The sequence below is a fragment of the Podarcis bocagei genome (genome assembly GCF_964188305.1).
Source record: "Podarcis bocagei genome assembly, chromosome: 10".
Lineage (NCBI taxonomy): Eukaryota > Metazoa > Chordata > Lepidosauria > Squamata > Lacertidae > Podarcis > Podarcis bocagei.
The window spans coordinates 6,463,380-6,483,003 of record NC_138135.1 but is presented as its reverse complement, the minus strand read 5'-3'; the positions used below and the strand labels follow the sequence as shown (position 1 = coordinate 6,483,003).

General features: G+C 45.4%; 1 protein-coding gene across 1 annotated transcript in view; it reads left to right on the top strand.

Annotated features, from left to right (window-relative positions):
* The window catches only part of LOC308596857 (cadherin-related family member 5-like), a gene marked incomplete at its 5' end in the record, with an annotated part of 51,287 nt that overhangs the window by 18,301 nt on the left and 13,362 nt on the right, over positions 1–19,624 (top strand). The window contains 5 exons of the mRNA XM_081212164.1: positions 830–920; positions 11,322–11,434; positions 14,650–14,850; positions 16,149–16,280; positions 17,695–17,773. Coding sequence (XP_081068290.1) covers positions 830–920; positions 11,322–11,434; positions 14,650–14,850; positions 16,149–16,280; positions 17,695–17,773 — 616 coding nt within the window. The remainder of the gene's footprint in view (positions 1–829; positions 921–11,321; positions 11,435–14,649; positions 14,851–16,148; positions 16,281–17,694; positions 17,774–19,624) is intronic.

The following is a 19,624-nucleotide window of genomic DNA, read 5'->3' as shown; positions in this document are numbered from 1 at the left end:
GCCGCTTCTGGTGAACCAGAGCAGCGCACGGAAACGCCGTTTACTTTCCCGCCACAGCGGTACCTACTTATCTACTTGCACTTTGACGTGCTTTTGAACTGCTAGGTTGGCAGGAGCAGGGAGCTCACCCCGTCACGGGGATTCGAACCACCGACCCTAGGCTCTGTGGTTTAACCCACAGCGCCACCCGTGTTACACCCCCCCAAACTACATCACTCATACATCACGGTTACATCATGAAAGGGGAGGTCTGGTGGCAGGGATCTGAGCATCCTGGACCCTGCCCCATGGTTCCCCTTGCCCCCCACCAAACACCCATCAAGTGTAACAAAAGAGACATTTACATTTCCCTGTTTCCCAGCCAAGTTAATCACACCCTTTTGTCTTCATCTGGGTTGGTTATTTCTGGAATGGCTACCTGTCTGGCACTCAGGTATCAGGATGCCAGGAATTATCACTCAGGCAGAGGGGCCGCTGAGAAGCTGAGCTCACAGGTCTAGATGAATTTCTGAAGTTTCCCCAGCGAGCCAGTACCTAGAGACATTTATCAGTGAATTCTTACATTTGGTATCGTGCAGCAGAGGCCCTTTGAATAGATAGGAAGAAACTGCGATGAAGTGTTTTGTGGGGACAAATCACAAAAGTCACAAAAGTGATTGTGCTGGTTTTGGTAGTGGGATGCATGTGCGTGATATCTGCTGGAGGGGCAACCACCCCCATCCTATACATAAATTCCTGCAACAACGTGCAGGGCAGAAACTCGAACTCGCTCCCCTGCACATGCACATTTCTCTGCCTGCTTTTCCTGAAGGTTGTTTATCTCTTGCAGACAGAACCCCTCCAGTTCCTGCCTGGTCCCATCCATGCCGAGGATGGAGACCGCGACCTGAAGGCTGCCATCACCTATTCTATTCTCTCAGGTACTGGGGGTCCCTGGTGACAGGGTGGTCAGGGTCTAAGAGGGCCCATCGAGCCCAGCATCCTCTTTTTCTTCCCATGGCCCAGCAGGCTCTAGAACAGCGGTTCTCAACCTGTGGGTCCCCAGCATAGCTGTCAACCGTCCCTTATTCGGTGGGAAACTCCCTTATCCCAGCGCCGTTTCACACTGCTGCCCTTATTGATGATGTCCCTTAAATTTCCCGGGTTTCATGCTCACCCGGCTCGGGAGGGAAGCAGCAGCTCAGGGTCCTCCGCCACGAGAGAGAGCGTGCACGAGCTGCCGCGTCTCCGTTTCTCCCTTTTCCCCCTCAGGGGCGCGTCGTGAGGAGACGGGTGGCGGCGGGCGGGCAGGCAGGCAGCCCCTCTCTTGCGAGACATCTGCCACGTTGTCAGGGGAAGCCGGAGGTGGCAGCGGCAGCTGAGGAGGCGGCCTGTGGGAGGAGGAAGAGGAGGGGATGGGGAGGGATGTAGAAGGGCGGCGCTTCAGCAGCCGCCACGGCGCCGCAACCGCCTCATGCTGGGCTCGCGGGCGGCGTGGGTGAGAATTTCTCTCCCTCTCTCTCTCTGCTGGGGAAGGGCTGATGGAACTCCTTGCGCCAGGACGACGGCAGCCCCGACGTGCTGCTTAGCATCCCCTCCAACCAGTGCAGCATCTTAATGTAGTGATTTCCCCCTCTGCATCCCTTTCAGAACTCTATTTTTATAAATCATTCGTCCATCCATAGTTCAAATTTTTACAACAAGTTTTCTGTCAATCCTACCAATGTATGTACCTCTTGACAATAGCTTTTCAACTAAACTATAAACTTTCCCCATTCTTTATTAAAGAGGTCCTCTTCCTGGTTTCTAATTCTGCCTGTAAGCTTTGCCATCTCGATGTCGTTCATCAGTTTTGTCTGCCATTCTTCTTTGGTGGGAGTTGTAGACCCTTAGGATCATCTAGTCCAACCCCTGCAAAACACAGACAGTGGCAGCAAAAGCAGCAGGGCTCCATCAGTGCCGGATTTCTGTATAAGCTAAGCAAAATCCCTTATTTTGGCTGCTGATCCCTTATTTTCGAGGCTGCTGGTCCCTTATTTTCAAATCTGTAAGTTGACAGCTATTGTCCCCCGATGTTGTTGGACTACAACTCGCATCATCCCTGAGCTCTGGCCTTGCTAGCTAGGGGTGATGGGAGTTGTAGTTCAACAACATCTGGGGACCCACAGGCTGAGAAAGGCTGTTCTAGAATCAGGGCATCATAGAGTTGGAAGGGACCCTGAAAGCCATCTAGTCCAACCCCATGCTGTGCAGGAATCTCAGCCGAAGCAGTCAGGATAGATGCCTTTTCTCCGAGGCTTCCGAGTGGGACATGAGCTTCCCCCAAGGGAGCATTGGGCGATGGAGTGTGTGTCTGAATTTGCAGACCGCCCTTTGGTCCTTGGTTTTCGAACGTTTCGGAACTCAAACTGTCTTCCAGAATGGATTACGTTCGAAAACCGAGGGACCACTGTATATCTGTTTAAAACAGACAAGGCAGTAAAAAGCCCTTTAGGTTAAAGCAGTCAGTTCCCTAAAGGCTGTTGGAACAAGAAAAACCTTCATCTGCCGGCAGAAGGACGAGGAAGGGAGCCAGTCAAGCTCCCAGCCAAGTCAAAGGTGTTGCAGTTAAAATGCAAAGCCCATAGCAAATTGGGGCAACGAGATCGCCTGACCACCACCCCTGCACCCCCTCGACCCTTTCACTTGGCAGAACTGGCACATAGCTGTCAACCGTCCCTTATTCGGTGGGAAACTCCCTTATCCCAGCACCATGTCCCGCTGCTGTCCCGGATTGATGATGCCCCTTAAATTTCCCGGGTTTCATGCTCACCTGGCTCAGGAGGGAAGCAGCGACTCGGGGTCCTCCACCGTGAGAGAGCGTGCGCGCACGAGCTGCCGCGTCTCCGTCTCTCCTCTCCCCCCCCCCTCAGGGGCGCATCATGAGGAGACGGGTGGTGGCGGGCAGGCAGGCAGATCCTCTCTTGCAAGACTTCTGCCACGCTGCCAGGGGAAGCCAGAGGCGGCAGCGGTGGCTGAGGAGACGGCCTGAGGGAGGAGGAAGAGGAGGGGATGGGGAGGGACGCAGAAGGGTGGCGCTTCAGCAGCCACCATGGCGCCACAACCGCGTCATGCTGGGCTTGCGAGCGAGAGTCTCTCTTCCTCCCTCCCTCTCTCTCGGGCAGGGAAGGGCCGATGGAACACCTTGCGCCAGGATGACGGCAGCCCCGATGTGCATAAGCTAAGCAAAATCCCTTATTTTGGCTGCTGATCCCTTATTTTCAAGGCTGCTGGTCCCTTATTTTCAAATCTGTAAGTTGACAGCAATTCCCACTATCCATTGATAAAAACTTGGTTGTTTCGTGTGGCAGTGCCTGCCTACCCTTCGGAACTCCCCGCCAATTGAAATTGATCAGGCGCCTTCGCTGTGCTCTTCTCTCCTGTGACCATTCTTCTTTAGACAAGCCTGTCTTAGAAAGCTGAGTCAAATTTCAACTTGTTTCAGGGTTTTATTTATTTTTTTATTATTTTTTAAACTTTATTTTCTTATTCTTTTAAAAATCATTTTTATTGATTTTCCAGTAAAAAAATCCAATTAAATATCCAATCATAATACTTCAATTAAAAATAAATAAATAAATAAAATAAAAAAGATCAAATTATAGTCCAAATTGTATTTATTAATTTCTTGCGGCTCCCCACGGTCTGGGTCTCTGGAGCATATCTCCACCTCTTAGTCCTGCTTCTCCTTTTTAAACTTTATTTTCAATGTAGAATTACAACATAAAATATAAACAAAAGAATACATTCATCAAAAAACCAAAGGGGAAAAAAGAACAACAACCACAAAAACGTAAACAAACATACATACACTTTGACTCCCTTCCATTCTTTGGAGCCTTCAACTTTTCATTTTATCGTAATGGTTGTTTGTTGTTGTTGTTTAGTCGTTTCGTCGTGTCCGACTCTTCGTGACCCCCTGGACCAGAGCACGCCAGGCCCTCCTGTCTTCCACTGCCTCCCGCAGTTTGGTCAAACTCATGTTTGTAGCTTCGAGAACACTGTCCCACCATCTCGTCCTCTGTCGTCCCCTTCTCCTTGTGCCCTCCATCTTTCCCAACATCAGAGTCTTTTCCAGGGACTCTTCTCTTCTCATGAGGTGGCCAAAGTCTTGGAGCCTCAGCTTCACGATCTGTCCTTCCAGTGAGCACTCAGGGATGATTTCCTTAAGAATGGAAAGGTTTGATCTTCTTGCAGTCCATGGGACTCTCAAGAGTCTCCTCCAGCACCAGAATTCAAAAGCATCAATTCTTCGGCGATCAGCCTTCTTTATGGTCCAGCTCTCACTTCCATACATCACTACTGGGAAAACCACAGCTTTAACTATACAGGCCTTTGTTGGCAAGGTGATGTCTCTACTTTTTAAGATGCTGTCTAGGTTTGAATGGTATATATATATATATATATATATATATATATATATATATATATATGCATGCATATATATGTTATTTCTAGCTTTGTACCTTTTATAACCTTTTTTTCATTCCCTTGACCTTGCAAACTTCATCCATTACACACTGGTATGTTTATTCCAGAACCATGTTTTTCATATACTCTTTAACGCAGTCCCATTCTTTTATTAATTGTTGATCTGATTGTCCTCTCAAGACTGCCGTTAACCTTTCCAAATCTATGTATTCACAAAGTTTGATTTGCCATTCTTTTACTTAAGTGTTTTAATCTTTCATGTGTGTGGTTGTGAATTTTCCTCAATTTCGCTGTTTTATCTTTTGTGAGCCACTTAGAGGTTTCTGGCTTTCACAGCCCAACAGTGTATAAATTTTAAGAAATACCGTATTTTTCGCTCTGTAAGATGCCCTTTTTTCTCCTAAAAAGTAAGGGGAAATGTCTGTGCGTCTTATGGGGCAATCGCTGGCTCTTGCCCAGGCCTCCATTGTTGAATGTTCTGCAGACGGAGGCCGTTTGTTTCCCCAGCGACATGGGACTGGCTGATTAGATTATCTGTCTGGAAACTGTAGAAATGGCTCCCTTTCCTTTCCTAAAAAAGCTGCAGAACTGTGAGTTGAACCCCATAAAAACAGGATTTTTTCCCCCTTTGCAAAGTAAGCTCAACAGCTTTGAGCTGATGCTCAAAAAATGGGGCTTTCCCCCTTTGCAAAAGAAGCTGCACAACTTTGAGCTGTTCCTCAAAAAACAGGGTTTTTCCCCTTTCCTCCTCTAAAAACTAGGTGCGTCTTATGGTCAGGTGTGTCTAATGGAGTGAATAATATGACAAATGGCAAAACTAGGGTTCGCTCAGCTAAAGCACACTGCCAGATCTGTTCCCTCCAGCAAATCGAGGATATAAGGGCAGGTTTCTCCTGGGGCTGCTTAGATTACCTGGATGTGGGCTCACATGTTCTTGCACGTGCCAAAGCTTATTGCCAGGATATCTGGCAGTGAAGTCAAACTCCTCTGAAGTGCATATTTTGGTGAAAATAACACACAAAGGTGCATAATGCTGGGTGTGTGTGTGAAATTACATACATGTATTTATCAGAAGATGAAATATACAAGATGAACTGATTTTTTTAAATTGTTTTTTTATCGAAAAAAAATCAATTATAAAGGTATAAAGTGATACAAAAAGAAAAAAAGAACAAAACACATACAACTGTATAATAGGGGAAAACCATTACATGAATATATACAAAAACAGCCTAACCCATACCTTCTTTTAGAAATTTGATATTCTTATCCTAACACTGATGTAAATATTAATAGCCTACTACGTTTTGCATAAATTTGTTCCAAATGTTGTATTTATCCGAGGAGAGTCTAGATCCGTAAGCAGTCCCTTCGTAGGCTGCAAGTGTTATCCTATTATCAATCCACTGAATGAAGGATATTGTGTCTTCATTCTTTCAGTTCATCAATATCAGCTACCATTAGAGAACCTAAAATCCATTTTTATTCTCCCATGGTTAACTTCTATATAGCAGACATATGGCTGGGGATTATTGCTATTATTATTTTAAATGTATCTTTATTAATTTTAAAATAAATACATTTATGAAAAAACAGACATACATACAAGTAAACAAACAAACATACAAAGAAAGAAAGAAATAACAGAAGAATCAAACAAACCACCACACTATAAGGTACAAGAAGATTAATATAATTATCATCCTATATACCGTATTTTTTGCTCTATAAGACTCACATTTTCCCTTCCTAAAAAGTAAGGGGAAATGTGTGTGCGTCTTATGGAGCGAATGCAGGCTGCGCAGCTATCCCAGAAGCCAGAACAGCAAGAGGGATTGCTGCTTTCACTGCGCAGCGATCCCTCTTGCTGTTCTGGCTTCTGAGATTCAGATTTTTTTTCCCCTTGTTTTCCTCCTCCAAAAACTAGGTGCGTCTTGTGGTCTGGTGCGTCTTATAGAGCGAAAAATACGGTACTCCTGATATTGAAGACAATTATAAAACTGATAAAGAAATTTAAAACTGACTTCCAATTAATCTCACTGTACTTTATCTATCCATTACAGTACTTTATATCACACAGTTACATATTTCTTATTTAATTTTTTTTTACCTACCTACAAACGTATATTTATACAATACAGGGATTAGTAGGAAGAAATTGCTATAATTATTATTATTTTGCAAAATTGCATACATCTGTGTATCAGGAGTTGACAACTAGGTGCGTCTTGTGGTCTGGTGCGTCTTATAGAGTGAAAAATACAGTGCATTTCCAAAATATAAGATAACAAACTAATAAAATAAAACCTACATACAGCAACAGTGTTTTGTGTGGTGTAGGCTCCTATGATGTAAGTCATGGGCCCTGCCTGCTCGCCTGCTCCCTAAAATATCACTGGTTTGCTCCTTTCTATATATAGGGTGCCCACATTCTGCGTGGACTGGGTGCATGCACAACATGTGCAAATGGCTTGAGATACCTATTAGGTCCATAAATTACCATATAGCAGATATTCAACAAAAAAATCAGCAACCATTTGTTGTTGACAAAGGACAGCTGGACGTAGAAAGGGCCCCATTACCTTCAGTGGGACGTGGGTGGCGCTGTGGTCTAAACCACAGAGCCTAGGACTTGTCGATCAGAAGGTCGGTGGTTCGAATCCCCACAACGGGGTGAGCTCCCGTTGCTCGGTCCCTGCTCCTGCCAACCTAGCAGTTCGAAAGCACAAAAGTGCAAGTAGATAAATAGGTACCGCTCCGGCGGGAAGGTAAACGGCGTTTCCGTGTGCTGTTCTGGTTTTTCCAGAAGCGGCTTAGTCATGCTGGCCACATGACCCGGAAGCTGTACACTGGCTCCCTCGGCCAATAAAGCAAGATGAGCGCCGCAACCCCAGAGTCGGCCACGACTGGACCTAATGGTCAGGGGTCCCTTTACCTTTACCTTAGGTCCATCAATTACTATATAGCACATATTCAACATAAAAATAAGCAACAATTTGTTGTTAACAAAGGACAGCTGTTAACAAAGGACAGCTGGACATATTAGAAGAGTGACTAGTGGGGTGCCACAGGGTTCTGTCTTGGGCCCGGTCTTATTCAACATCTTTATCAACGACTTGGATGATGGACTCAAGGGCATCCTGATCAAATTTGCAGATGACACCAAACTGGGAGGGGTGGCTAACACCCCAGAGGACAGGATCACACTTCAAAACGACCTTGACAGATTAGAAAACTGGGCCAAAACAAACAAGATGAATTTTAACAGGGAGAAATGTAAAGTATTGCACTTGGGCAAAAAAAATGAGAGGCACAAATACAAGATGGGTGACACCTGGCTTGAGAGCAGTACATGTGAAAAGGATCTAGGAGTCTTGGTTGACCACAAACTTGACATGAGCCAACAGTGTGACGCGGCAGCTAAAAAAGCCAATGCAATTCTGGGCCTCATCAATAGGAGTATAGCATCTAGATCAAGGGAAGTAATAGTGCCACTGTATTCTGCTCTGGTCAGACCTCACCTGGAGTACTGTGTCCAGTTCTGGGCACCACAATTCAAGAAGGACACTGACAAACTGGAACGTGTCCAGAGGAGGGCAACCAAAATGGTCCAAGGCCTGGAAACGATGCCTTATGAGGAACGGCTAAGGGAGCTGGGCATGTTTAGCCTGGAGAAGAGGAGGTTAAGGGGTGATATGATAGCCATGTTCAAATATATAAAAGGATGTCACCTAGAGGAGGGAGAAAGGTTGTTTTCTGCTGCTCCAGAGAAGCGGACACGGAGCAATGGATCCAAACTACAAGAAAGAAGATTCCACCTAAACATTAGGAAGAACTTCCTGACAGTAAGAGCTGTTCGACAGTGGAATTTGCTGCCAAGGAGTGTGGTGGAGTCTCCTTCTTTGGAGGTCTTTAAGCAGAGGCTTGACAACCATATGTCAGGAGTGCTCTGATGGTGTTTCCTGCTTGGCGGGGGGTTGGACTCGATGGCCCTTGTGGTCTCTTCCAACTCTATGATTCTATGATTTCTATGATATCAAAGGCCCCATGACCTTCAGGAGCTGAGGGTCTCATCAAACCTAAATCCGGCCCTGCAAGGACAGGATGAATGACCACATGCCATGGAGCATGGGTAGGCAAACTAAGGCCCGGGGGCCGGATCCAGCCCAATTGCCTTCTCAATCCGGCCCGCAGACAGTCCGGGAATCAGCATGTTTTTACATGAGTAGAATGTGTGCTTTTATTTTAAATGCATCTCTGGGTTATTTGTGGGGCATAGGAATTCATTCACACACACACCCCAAATAAAATATAGTCCGGCCCCCCACAAGGTCTGAGGGACAGTGGACCGGCCCCCTGCCGAAAAAGTTTGCTGACCCCAGCCATGGATGCTTTAGCTGAGATTCCTGGAGAATCTCAGAATTCCACCATATTCTTTCTCACAAATGAGTGCAGAGATGTGAGGAACCAAGAATAAGATCAAGTCAATTTATATATTTTTACGGCCCACTTTATTTTTTCATGGTTTTTGAGATCTTTTGAACCATTTCTAATAATGCACTGTAATTGCTATGACCCGCCCGGGGGGGGGGGGGGGAGGAATAGCAATAAATGGCCGGCTCACCCGCTCGGATTCTGCAAAACTGTGTCACCCACGGAGCAACGGCTGAGCAATCCAATTGCCTGGCCCAATGGCTGTTCAGGGAGCAAATTGGATGGAAGGTGCTGGAAGCAGGTGCTGGAGGTTGGAGGTGACCGGGGGGGGGAGGCATTCGAATCCCTCCTCCCCGATGCAATTGGGAGGGTTATTAAACAGTTTAAGCTGGGCTGGGATTATGTGGCAGGTGGACCTAGTGGGCGGGGGTGGGGAGAGATCTCTTGGGGGACAGATTCCCTCCTCTCTCTGCAATATTCAGAGATACACAAATTTCAAAGGTAGAGGTTTCTGAATCGCAAACTAGGTCGTTTCTCCTTTATTTGGTCAAATCTATTTTTTATTAAGCTTTACATTGCAAATTAAAATCTGAAGAAGTGTGCATGCACACGAAAGCTCGTACCAATAACTAACTCTAAGGTGCTACTGGAAGGAATTTTTTAATTTTTAATTTTAATTTTATTTGTTTTGTTTTGTTTCGACCACGGCAGACCAACACGGCTACCTACCTGTAACTAAAACCCAAACGTTAAACATCAGACCATCATTTGGGATTCCCTGAATACTTTGACTCCCTTCCACCTTTCCATGGTCTCCATTATCAATCTTTTCTCAACTGCTTCCCTTATTTTCTCTCTTTTTTAAAAAAACCAGTCCATTTTAAGTACATATTTTTTTAGTACATTACAAGCATTACTCAAATCCTGCCAAAGTTTTTGGTTGTTTACAGCGTTCTCTTAAATACGTTATTAGTTTCTCCCATTCCTTCTTAAAGTTCTTTTCTTCCTGGTTTTCCTGGTCAATTTCGTCATTTCGGGATCATCTTAATCTCTGGTCATCTTCTTTCCATCTCTGGGCCAGTAGTGTCCACGCTGCTGTCATTGCACACATAATTACAGTGGTACCTTGGTTCTCAAATGCCTTGGTACTCAAACAACTTGGAACCCAAACACTACAAACCTGGAAGAAAGTGTTCCAGTTTGTGAACTTTTTCGGAAGCCGAACATACTCCGTCTGGAGTGTTGTGTTTCTGTTTTGAGTGCCACACTTCCGTTTTGAGCGTTATGCTGAGGTCTGTCTGTTTTTGCTAATTATTTTGCGTTTTTGCGGCTCTTTTTTGTTTTGTTTTTGTGACTGTGTGGATCCTAGTTCAGCTCCTGATGGATTGTGTGACTGCAGTACATTGTTTATTGCTTTCCTTTTATGGATCAATGGTTTCGTTAGATAGTAAAATCCATGTTTAATTACTGTTTTAGGGGTTGCTTTTAAAAGTCTGGTACAGATTAATCCATTTTGCATTACTTTCTATGGGAAAGCACGCCTTGGGTTTGGAACGCTTTGGTTTTGGAACGGACTTCCGGAATGGATTAAGTTTGAGAACCAAGGCACCACTGCAAATGGTAAAACTGCAGGTAGCTTTTAAGCAACATTGCGCAGGGTCTGCTAAGCTCAGCCTTGGTTCCCCAGCCAGGAGGCACACGCCTGGTTTTGGAATGTTATTAAATATACCAAGAAAAAAGCCCACCAAGAACTCTGGCCAGTGTAAGTTTCAATAGTGGGAGTGGTCCCTACTCACAATTCAATAGTCAATAGAAACAACAACTAATCCATTCAAAAGTATGTATTCTAATAAAGATTACAAACTCTAACAGAGATTACAAACCCAAACTCAAAGAGATATTTATAACACAATAATTCGTCACAAAGATTTTCTCTTTTTCACTCAACAATAATGTTGATCCTTATAATTTATCAGCTTGCAGATGGAGACTCAAGTTTCAATCATAGCGCAGAAGTCAGAAGTCTATTATGGACTGGAAACCAGGACAGGGCCCTGTATTCACCTTCATCAGCTAATTTTTAAGTTTGGAGTTTGTAAGTTTGAAGACTTTCGGATAAATATACCCTGTTCTTTTCTACGTTTCTCAAGGATAACATGACGTGCGGGTAGATCAACGTGTCTCTTGAGCTTTTCTGTGCACCTAAGATTCCTAATGGGAAAGCCTCTGGTTTCAAACTAGGTCATTTCTCACCAAAACGGCAAAAAAATATGAATTTCTCCCCCGGATGCAACAGAGATCAGGTGGCCCTCTGCCATGGATGCTTCAGTTGAGATTCTGGTATTGCACGGGGTTTGACAACATGGCTTTAGGAGGTTGCTTCCAAATCTAGTATCTTATGATTCAATGGTCCCTAACTTAACACTGCCTCCCCTTCCTTTCAGGTACGGACCATGGCTACTTCCACATGGACAACGTCACGGGCGCCATCACCATGCTGCGGCCGGTGGAGAGCAGGATTCGCACTCCGGTCTACAGCCTCAGTGTCATGGTAGGCCCCTGCAGCTGAGAGAGAAGTCATGGGTCCCTTTGGCTTCTTCGCATCCGGGGCTGGAGGGGGAAATTGAGGTTCTCCACTACCAGCCTCAGCCCCCAGTCCTGCTGTGATTTATTTCGTTTATTTTTATGTCACAGGTATTTTTTTAACACTGCTTAATTTTGGGTTCCAAATTGCTTTGAGTTGCCTTTGGCAAGAAAAAGCGGCGAATCAATTTAACAGATCGATCGATCAATCAATCAATCAATCAATCATCACCAAAGCCCCTAAGCCTAAAACACACATCCCAGTTCCTGTTAAAATGAGACGTTAGAAACCAGTTGGCCAGATTTCCTCCCCCCCAAAAGGAGCTGCTGAAAATATAAATATACATAATAAAAATTAAACTGCGTGTTGCGATAATACATGCCAGATCTGGTTACACGTCTAGGTGGGCTTGCTTAAACAAAGAAAATAATAATAATAATTCCATATTGGCCCGAATGTAAGCCATACCTGCAAATAAGCCACACCTTTAAAATGGAAAGGGGGGCAGAGAAAAAAAGACAATACCTGAGCTGTGAATATAAGCCGCACTTTAACTTTTCATGGTTGGAAATTGGAAAAAAGTGGGGCTTATATTCAGGCCAATATGGCAATAATAATAATAATAATAATAATAATAATAATAATAATAATAATAATAATAATAATAAATAATAATAATAATAATTTTTATTTATATGCCACCCACCTGACTGGGCTGCCCCAGTCCCTCTGGCCGGCTTCCAACAAATTATAAAACCACAGTAAAACAGCAAACATTAAAAACTTCCCCATATGCCAAGGACTCCAGTCTTGCCTGGTGTCAATGGGCAGGGAATTCCAAAGGTGCAGCTTCTCTTTGCTTTATTTCTGCCTTCCGGTCTCCGGTCATCCTGCTCCCCCCACGAATTTTGCACTGCCGAGGATCAGAAAGAACGGCATGCACCCGCCCCCTCCACCCGCCCCCCCGAAAAAGCTTGCCCATTAATTGATTAATTGAAAACCAGTCAAACATAAAAGGGAATAATTAACGGAAGGTCTTTTTATTTATTTATTTATTTAAATTTTATTTAACATAATTATTACAAAATACATACATACGGGTGAAACTCGGAAAATTAGAATATCGTGGAAAAGTTCATTTATTTCAGTAATTCAACTGAAAAGGAGAAACTAATATATGAGATAGACTCATGACATGCAAAGCAAGATATGTCAAGCCTTAATTTGTTTTGTTTTTTTTAAAAAGATATTTATTAAAGTTTTTAATAATATAACAATGAAAATGAAAAATAAAAAATAAAAAAAACCAAAATACAAAATACAAAATACAGCCTAAAAACAGTTAAAAAACAAATAATTTTCCATAGCATATCTTCCTTACACTTATTTCCCCAGACCTCCTCATACCTCCCTTCTTTGTATTCCACTTCAATTTGTTAGTTCAGCAAATCCTTACCATTAAGCTTTTACCCATTTGTAAACCTTTTTTTCCGTATCTCCTAAAGCATTACAGCTGGAAACCCCTTAGTTTCTATCCAACATCTTTCTAGCATTCATTAATTTTACAATATTTCTGTAAATAGTCTTTAAATTTCTTCCAGTCTTCCTTTACCATCTCTTCTCCCTGGTCTCGGATTCTGCCAATCAAGCCTTAATTTGTTATAATTGTGATGATCATGGCGTACAGCTAATGAAAACTCCAAATTAACCATCTCAGAAAATTAGAATATTAAATGAAATCAGCAAAACAAGGACTGCAAATAGAGCAATATTGGACCTCTGAGAAGTAGAAGCATGCCTATGTACTCAGTACTTGGTTTGGGCCTCTTTTGCATCAATTACTGCCTCAATGCGGCGTGGCATGGATGCTATCAGCCTGTGGCACTGCTGAGGTGTTATGGAAGACCAGGATGCTTCAATAGCAGCCTTCATCTCTTCTGCATTGCTCGGTCTCATGTCTCTCATCTTTCTCTTGGCAATGCCCCATAGATTCTCTATGGGGTTCAGGTCAGGCGAGTTTACTGGCCAATCAAGCACAGTAACCCCATGGGCATTGAACCAGGTTTTGGTACTTTTGACAGTGTGGCCAGGTGGCAAAGTCCTGCTGGAAAATGAAGTCAGCATCCCCATAAAGCTCGTCTACAGAAGGAAGCATGAAGTGCTCCAAAATCTGGAGAAGAGGAGGTTAAGGGGTGATATGATAGCCATGTTCAAATATATAAAAGGATGCCACATAGAGGAGGGAGAAAGGTTGTTTTCTGCTGCTCCAGAGAAGCGGACACGGAGCAATGGATCCAAACTACAAGAAAGAAGATTCCACCTAAACATTAGGAAGAACTTCCTGACAGTAAGAGCTGTTTGACAGTGGAATTTGCTGCCAAGGAGTGTGGTGGAGTCTCCTACTTTGGAGGTCTTTAAGCAGAGGCTTGACAACCATATGTCAGGAGTGCTCTGATGGGGTTTCCTGCTTGGCAGGGGGTTGGACTCGATGGCCCTTGTGGTCTCTTCCAACTCTATGATTCTATGATTCTATCTCCTGGTAGACGGTTGCATTGACCCTGGACTCAATGAAGCAGAGTGGACCAACACCACTGACATGGCTCCCCAAATCTCTTTTCTGATGAGAGCAGCTTTTGCATCTCATTTGGAAACCAAGGACCCAGAGTCAGGAGGAAGAACGGGGAGGCACACAATGCCAGATGCTTGAAGTCCAGTGTGAAGTTTCCACAGTCTGTGTTGATTTGGGGAGCCATGTCATCAGCTGGTGTTGGTCTACTGTGCTTCATAAATGAACTTTTCCACGATATTCTAATTTTCTGAGTTTCACCTGTACATATATTTTTCAGATAAGCACACATATATAAAAAAGAACAAAAAAGGAAGAAAAGACAAAAGAAAAAGAAAAAATAAGAAGAAAAATGGGAAGAATTTCTTCCAAATTTATTCTACAAATATCTCAATAATAAAATTTCATTGACTGACTTCCATCACTTACACTGCACACATACAAATTTGCTTGAAATGTATATAGGAAGTGCAAAGCCAAAGCCAGGAACCAGCAGGGCTAGATTCAACCCTGCCTTGCGACCGAATTCTGCTGCTCGCTGCTCACATTTCTGCTGCAAACTGCCTTCTCTCTCTCCCTCCTACCTGCTGCCCTGCTGCCCGCCTCTCTCTCCCAGGCCTCTCAGGTGAACGACGCCAAGAAGTACGCCGTGACCGAGGTCCGCGTGCGAATCCTGGCAGCCAACAGCCACGCGCCGCACTTTGAGAAGTCCCAGCACCAGGCCTTTGTCCACGAAGGCGAGAGCACGGCCTCTCTGGTCCTGACGTACAGCAGGAGGGTCCTGTTCGTCCTGGCCACCGACATGGACTTCCCTGACGTGAGTCACCTGGGTGCGGTTTGGGTGGGGCAGCCCAGAAAGGTCGGTGTGGCGGGGAATCCTTGAATCGTGGTTGGAAGAGCCCCCGAGGGTCATCCAGTCCAACCCCCTGCAATGTGGGGATCTCAACCGGAAGTCATGCAGGAAGCCCCCGGCCCCAGCAGCATCTCCCGGGGATGGGTGCAAAGGAATCGTGCCCATCTGGAAACCCTGGAGAGATGCTGCCGGCCAGTGTGGGCAATGCTAAAGTGAAGGGGCCAATGGGTTGGCTCAGTACAGTGGTACCTTGGTTATCGAACATAATCCATTCTGGAAGTCCGTTCGACTCCCGACATAGCTGTCAACGTTTCCCTTTTTTTAAGGGAAGTTCCCTTATTCCAAATAGTATTCCTCGCGAGAAAAGAGAAATGTTGACAGCTATGACTCCCAAAATCGTTGAAAAACCAATGCACGGCTTCTGATTGGCTGCAGGAGCTTCCTGCACTCTAGCAGAAGCAGTGTCGGACGTTCGGCTTCCGAAAAAAGTTCAAAAACCAGAACACCAAAAACCAGGTATACTGGGTTTGTGGAGTTAACATATCAAATCATAAACGGCCTTGGTCCAGTATACCTGAAGGAGCATCTCCACCCTCATTGTTCTGCCCGGACATTGAGGTCCAGATCCGAGGGCCTTCTGGCGGTTCCCTCATGGCGAGAAGCCAAATTACAGGGAACCAGGCAGAGGGCCTCTTCTGTAGTGGCACCCACCCTGTGGAACGCCCTCCCACCAGATGTCAAAGAGAAAAATAACTACCAAACATTTAGAAGACATCTGAAGGCAGCCCTGTTTAGGGAAGCTTTTAATGTTTAATAGGTTATTGTATTTTAGTGTTCTGTTGGGAGCCGCCCAGAGTGGCTGGGGAAACCCAGCCAGATGGGCGGGGTATAAATTATATTATTATCCAATAAAAATAAAAAAAATAAAATCGAAAAGGTGGGATTATCTTCCGAATTGCAATTTTTTTAAAAAAATTATTTATTAGAGTTTCCAATTTTTTACAAACAAAAAGAAAAAAGCAAACATAAAAACATTAAAAATACACAAATTTCACAACTTATTTTCTCATAACATATTTCCCCGACCTCCTCATACCTCCCCTTCTTGTATATCCAGTTCAAATTATTTATACATCAAATCCGAATTGTAATTTTTAATTTTGCGACTTCCCATAATCTGAACCATGAAGCATGTCCAAATCTCAGCCCTGCCTCTCGTCGATATTTCCACATCTCGATTTTATCTCTCCCTTTCTTCCCAGGGCTTCAACCCTGCCGTGCGGTACAGCCTCAGGCGCCAGTCCAACTACACGCAGCTCTTCCAGGTCACCCCCGGCGGACTCCTCATCGCCCGCGCCGACCACCTGAGTGCTCTCCAGCGATACGCCTTACAGGTTTGAGCCAAGCCCTTCCCCGCCCCCCAGCGACCAGCCGGGGGTTGCTCTCCTCCACTGTGTGGGAACAGTGGGAAACTAGCTCCCGGTGGGTCCGGTTGGGTGGAAGCCAGGGAGTCCAACAGCAGGTGGCGCCAGAGCCGAAAGCAGGAATCACAGCGTGAGCAGGGCCTTGCAGAGCCAGGCAGAGGCCCGGGCCAGGTAGATAATGTGCCACCCCCTTTTATTACCCTGGGGATAACTGAAGTCTTATAAATAAGTACCGTAGATTCCAGTGTATAAGATGACTTTTTAAGCCCAGAAAATCCTCTAAAAAGTCGGGGGTCATCTTATACGCGGGTATGGGTTCGCCGGGCAGCGGCAGTGGCCGTTGGATCCCACACTGGGAGGAAGCTGGGTGGCTACCTCCCGGTGTGGAGCGGAGCCTGCCGCCCACTGCCGCTGCCCAGCGAAGCTGCTGCGTATTAGGCGACTGGGAGTATAAGTCGACCCCCCAAGTTGGCAGCTGCCAATTTGGGGGGTCGTCTTATACGCCCAGTCGACTAATACGCCGGAATCTACGTTAAGTAAATAAATAATTTTCGCAAAAGTTCTGCTGGCAAATACCGTATTTTTTGCTCTATAAGATGCACCATGTTTTTGGAAGAGAACAAGAAAAAAAAATTCTGAATCCCAGAAGCCAGGACAGCAAGAGGGATCGCTGCGCAGCGATCCCGCTTGCTGTCCTGGCTTATGGAATAGCTGCGTGCAGCCTCTCCCGGCCAGGTAAGAGGAGCCTTCATTCCCTGCCCGGGAGAGGCTGCGCGCGGCTAAGGCTCCCCCAAGAGCCGCGCTCCCTTTAAAGAGCGCGCGGAGCATGTGTGGGGCTCTTGGGGGCTTTTCCCCAGGAGGGAGGAGGGACTGAGGGGCTGCCCTTCTCCCTCCTCGGGGAAAAGCCCCCAAGAGCCGCTCACACGCTCCATGCGGCTCTTTAAAGGGAGCTCTGAGCAGAGCCTCCCGCCTGCATTCTTCCCATAAGACGCGCACACATTTCCCCTTACTTTTTAGGAGGGGGAAAGTGCATCTTATAGAGCAAAAAACATGGTAATTTTATTTCAAGGCTTGAACCGTATCTGCATATAAAGACAAAATGGGAAGTATAGATATACAATAGTGCTTTTAAAAAATGCATAGGGAATGTATCCTGACCGAGGCCCCCTTTGGAATCGGAGGCCCGGGCCAAGTGGCCCATATGCCCCCCCCCCGTCTGGGCCTGAGCGTGAGAATCCCTGGCAGGCGGCCCTCAGCCCTCTGCTCGGAAAATCCCCGGGAAATAGAGTCCGCCACCTTCCGAGGGAGACCGTTTCACTCCCAAAATACTCTCGGCGCTCATCTGTGTGCTCCTGGCGATGCTCAGCTCTCGTTCCTCCTTTAGATCCTTGCGCGAGATGAGGAGTCGGGAGAGACCGCCAACACCACGGTCAACGTGGAGGTGCTGAGTCCTGGCCAGGCAGGTATGCCAGGGCAGGTGACTGGGCAGGTGGGCGACTGGATAGGTGGGCTCCCTCTCTGCACATGGCCTCTCAGCTATCCATGAAAGGACATGCGCCCAATGTGTTGCTGAAGGCTGGTGGTACATAGCAATGGGTCCTTATTCCGTTACAGTCAGGCATAGGCAAACTCAGCCCTCTGGATGTTTTGGGACTACAACTCCCATCATCCCTAGCGAACGGGACCAGTGGTCAGGGATGATGGGTGTTGTAGTCCCAAAACGTCTGGGGGCCAAGTTTGCCTAGGACTGTGTTACACACCACAATTGCCTCATTACGTAAATCATGTTCAGAATACCACAACACACACGTAACTGGCTGTAAAGTAACATCGGTAAAGGTAAAGGGACCCCTGACCATTAGGTCCAGTCGTGGCCGACTCTGGGGTTGCGGCGCTCATCTCGCTTTACTGGCCGAGGGAGCCGGTGTACAGCTTCCGGGTCATGTGGCCAGCATGACTAAGCCACTTCTGGTGAACCAGAGCAGCGCACGGAAACACCGTTTACCTTCCCACCGGAGTGGTACCTATTTATCTACTTGCACTTTTGACGTGCTTTCGAACTGCTAGGTTGGCAGGAGCTGAGACCAAGCAACAGGAGCTCACCCTGTTGCGGGGATTCGAACCACCAACCTGATTGGCAAGTCCTAGGCTCTGTGGTTTAACCCACAGTGCCACCCGCGTCCCAAAGTAACATGACATTATATATAATAAAACTGTAATTTAATCATCATATCAAAAAATTGCAAAGCACTGTTCCTGATGGCAATAACATATCACATTACTATTAACCTTCTATATGTTTTTATTGCCGTAAAGTCCAAGGATAGTCGAGTCCAAAGATTGGTGGTACCTCGGTTTTCGAACGCAATCCGTTCCGGAAGACCGTTCGACTTCCGAAATGTTCGGAAACCGAGGGGCAAAGGGCGATCTGCCAGTTCAATAGAGAGAATTGTGAAAAACACCAGATAAACAACGTGGAAGCAGTTTGACTTCCAAGGCGCGTTCGAAAACAGAAGCATTCACTTCCGGGGGTTTTGGCTTTCGAAAACTGAAATGTTCAGCAACGGAGACGTCCAAAAACCGAGGTGCCACTGTATTATATAATCCTGGGGTTCCCAAACTTGGGGGGGCACGGCCTCATTGGCTTCCCAAACTCATTGCCAGTGCCCCCTACCCTACAAAGAAGCACTATTCAAAATAGCCATTTGCTCGACACATTGAGGAATGAGAACAATACAATTCAAAATGAATTGCGCCTTTATTCCAAACCCAATCGAAACTCCTTGGTTTAATTAATTCCACAAAATTGCTCGACTTGCTCCAGCGATTCCAGCTTTTCACTGCCATAAAGTCGATGGTTAAAACTCGCCTACCTTCCGGGATTGTGGTAAGGATCTATGCCAAAATGGAAAAAACGACCGAAATAATCTGAAATCAGGAAGGCTAGAATTTTAATAAGGAATGGGGGAAATTTATAATTGATCTTAAAAATCATTGTAAACAGTTTAGAATCATTAGTAGGACTCGCATAACACTAGTAGTTTAATGGTGAATTTTGGATACGACGGAGATGTAAAAGATGTGGATTGTTATAAAAGACGCAGGAGGAAATGATTAATAGTAGGACCCACAAAGGGGAGAATGGAATTCCAGGAGATTCTTTGGAATCTTGATTTTATGATGTAGGTTGGATATGTGAGTGTAAAACGTTAATTTGAAAAATAAATAATTAATTTTTTTTAAAAAAAGGATTGTTGTAAGGATCACTGACAACACGTCAATAAGGCCCTTTGAACACTCAGTGCTTTGTAAAG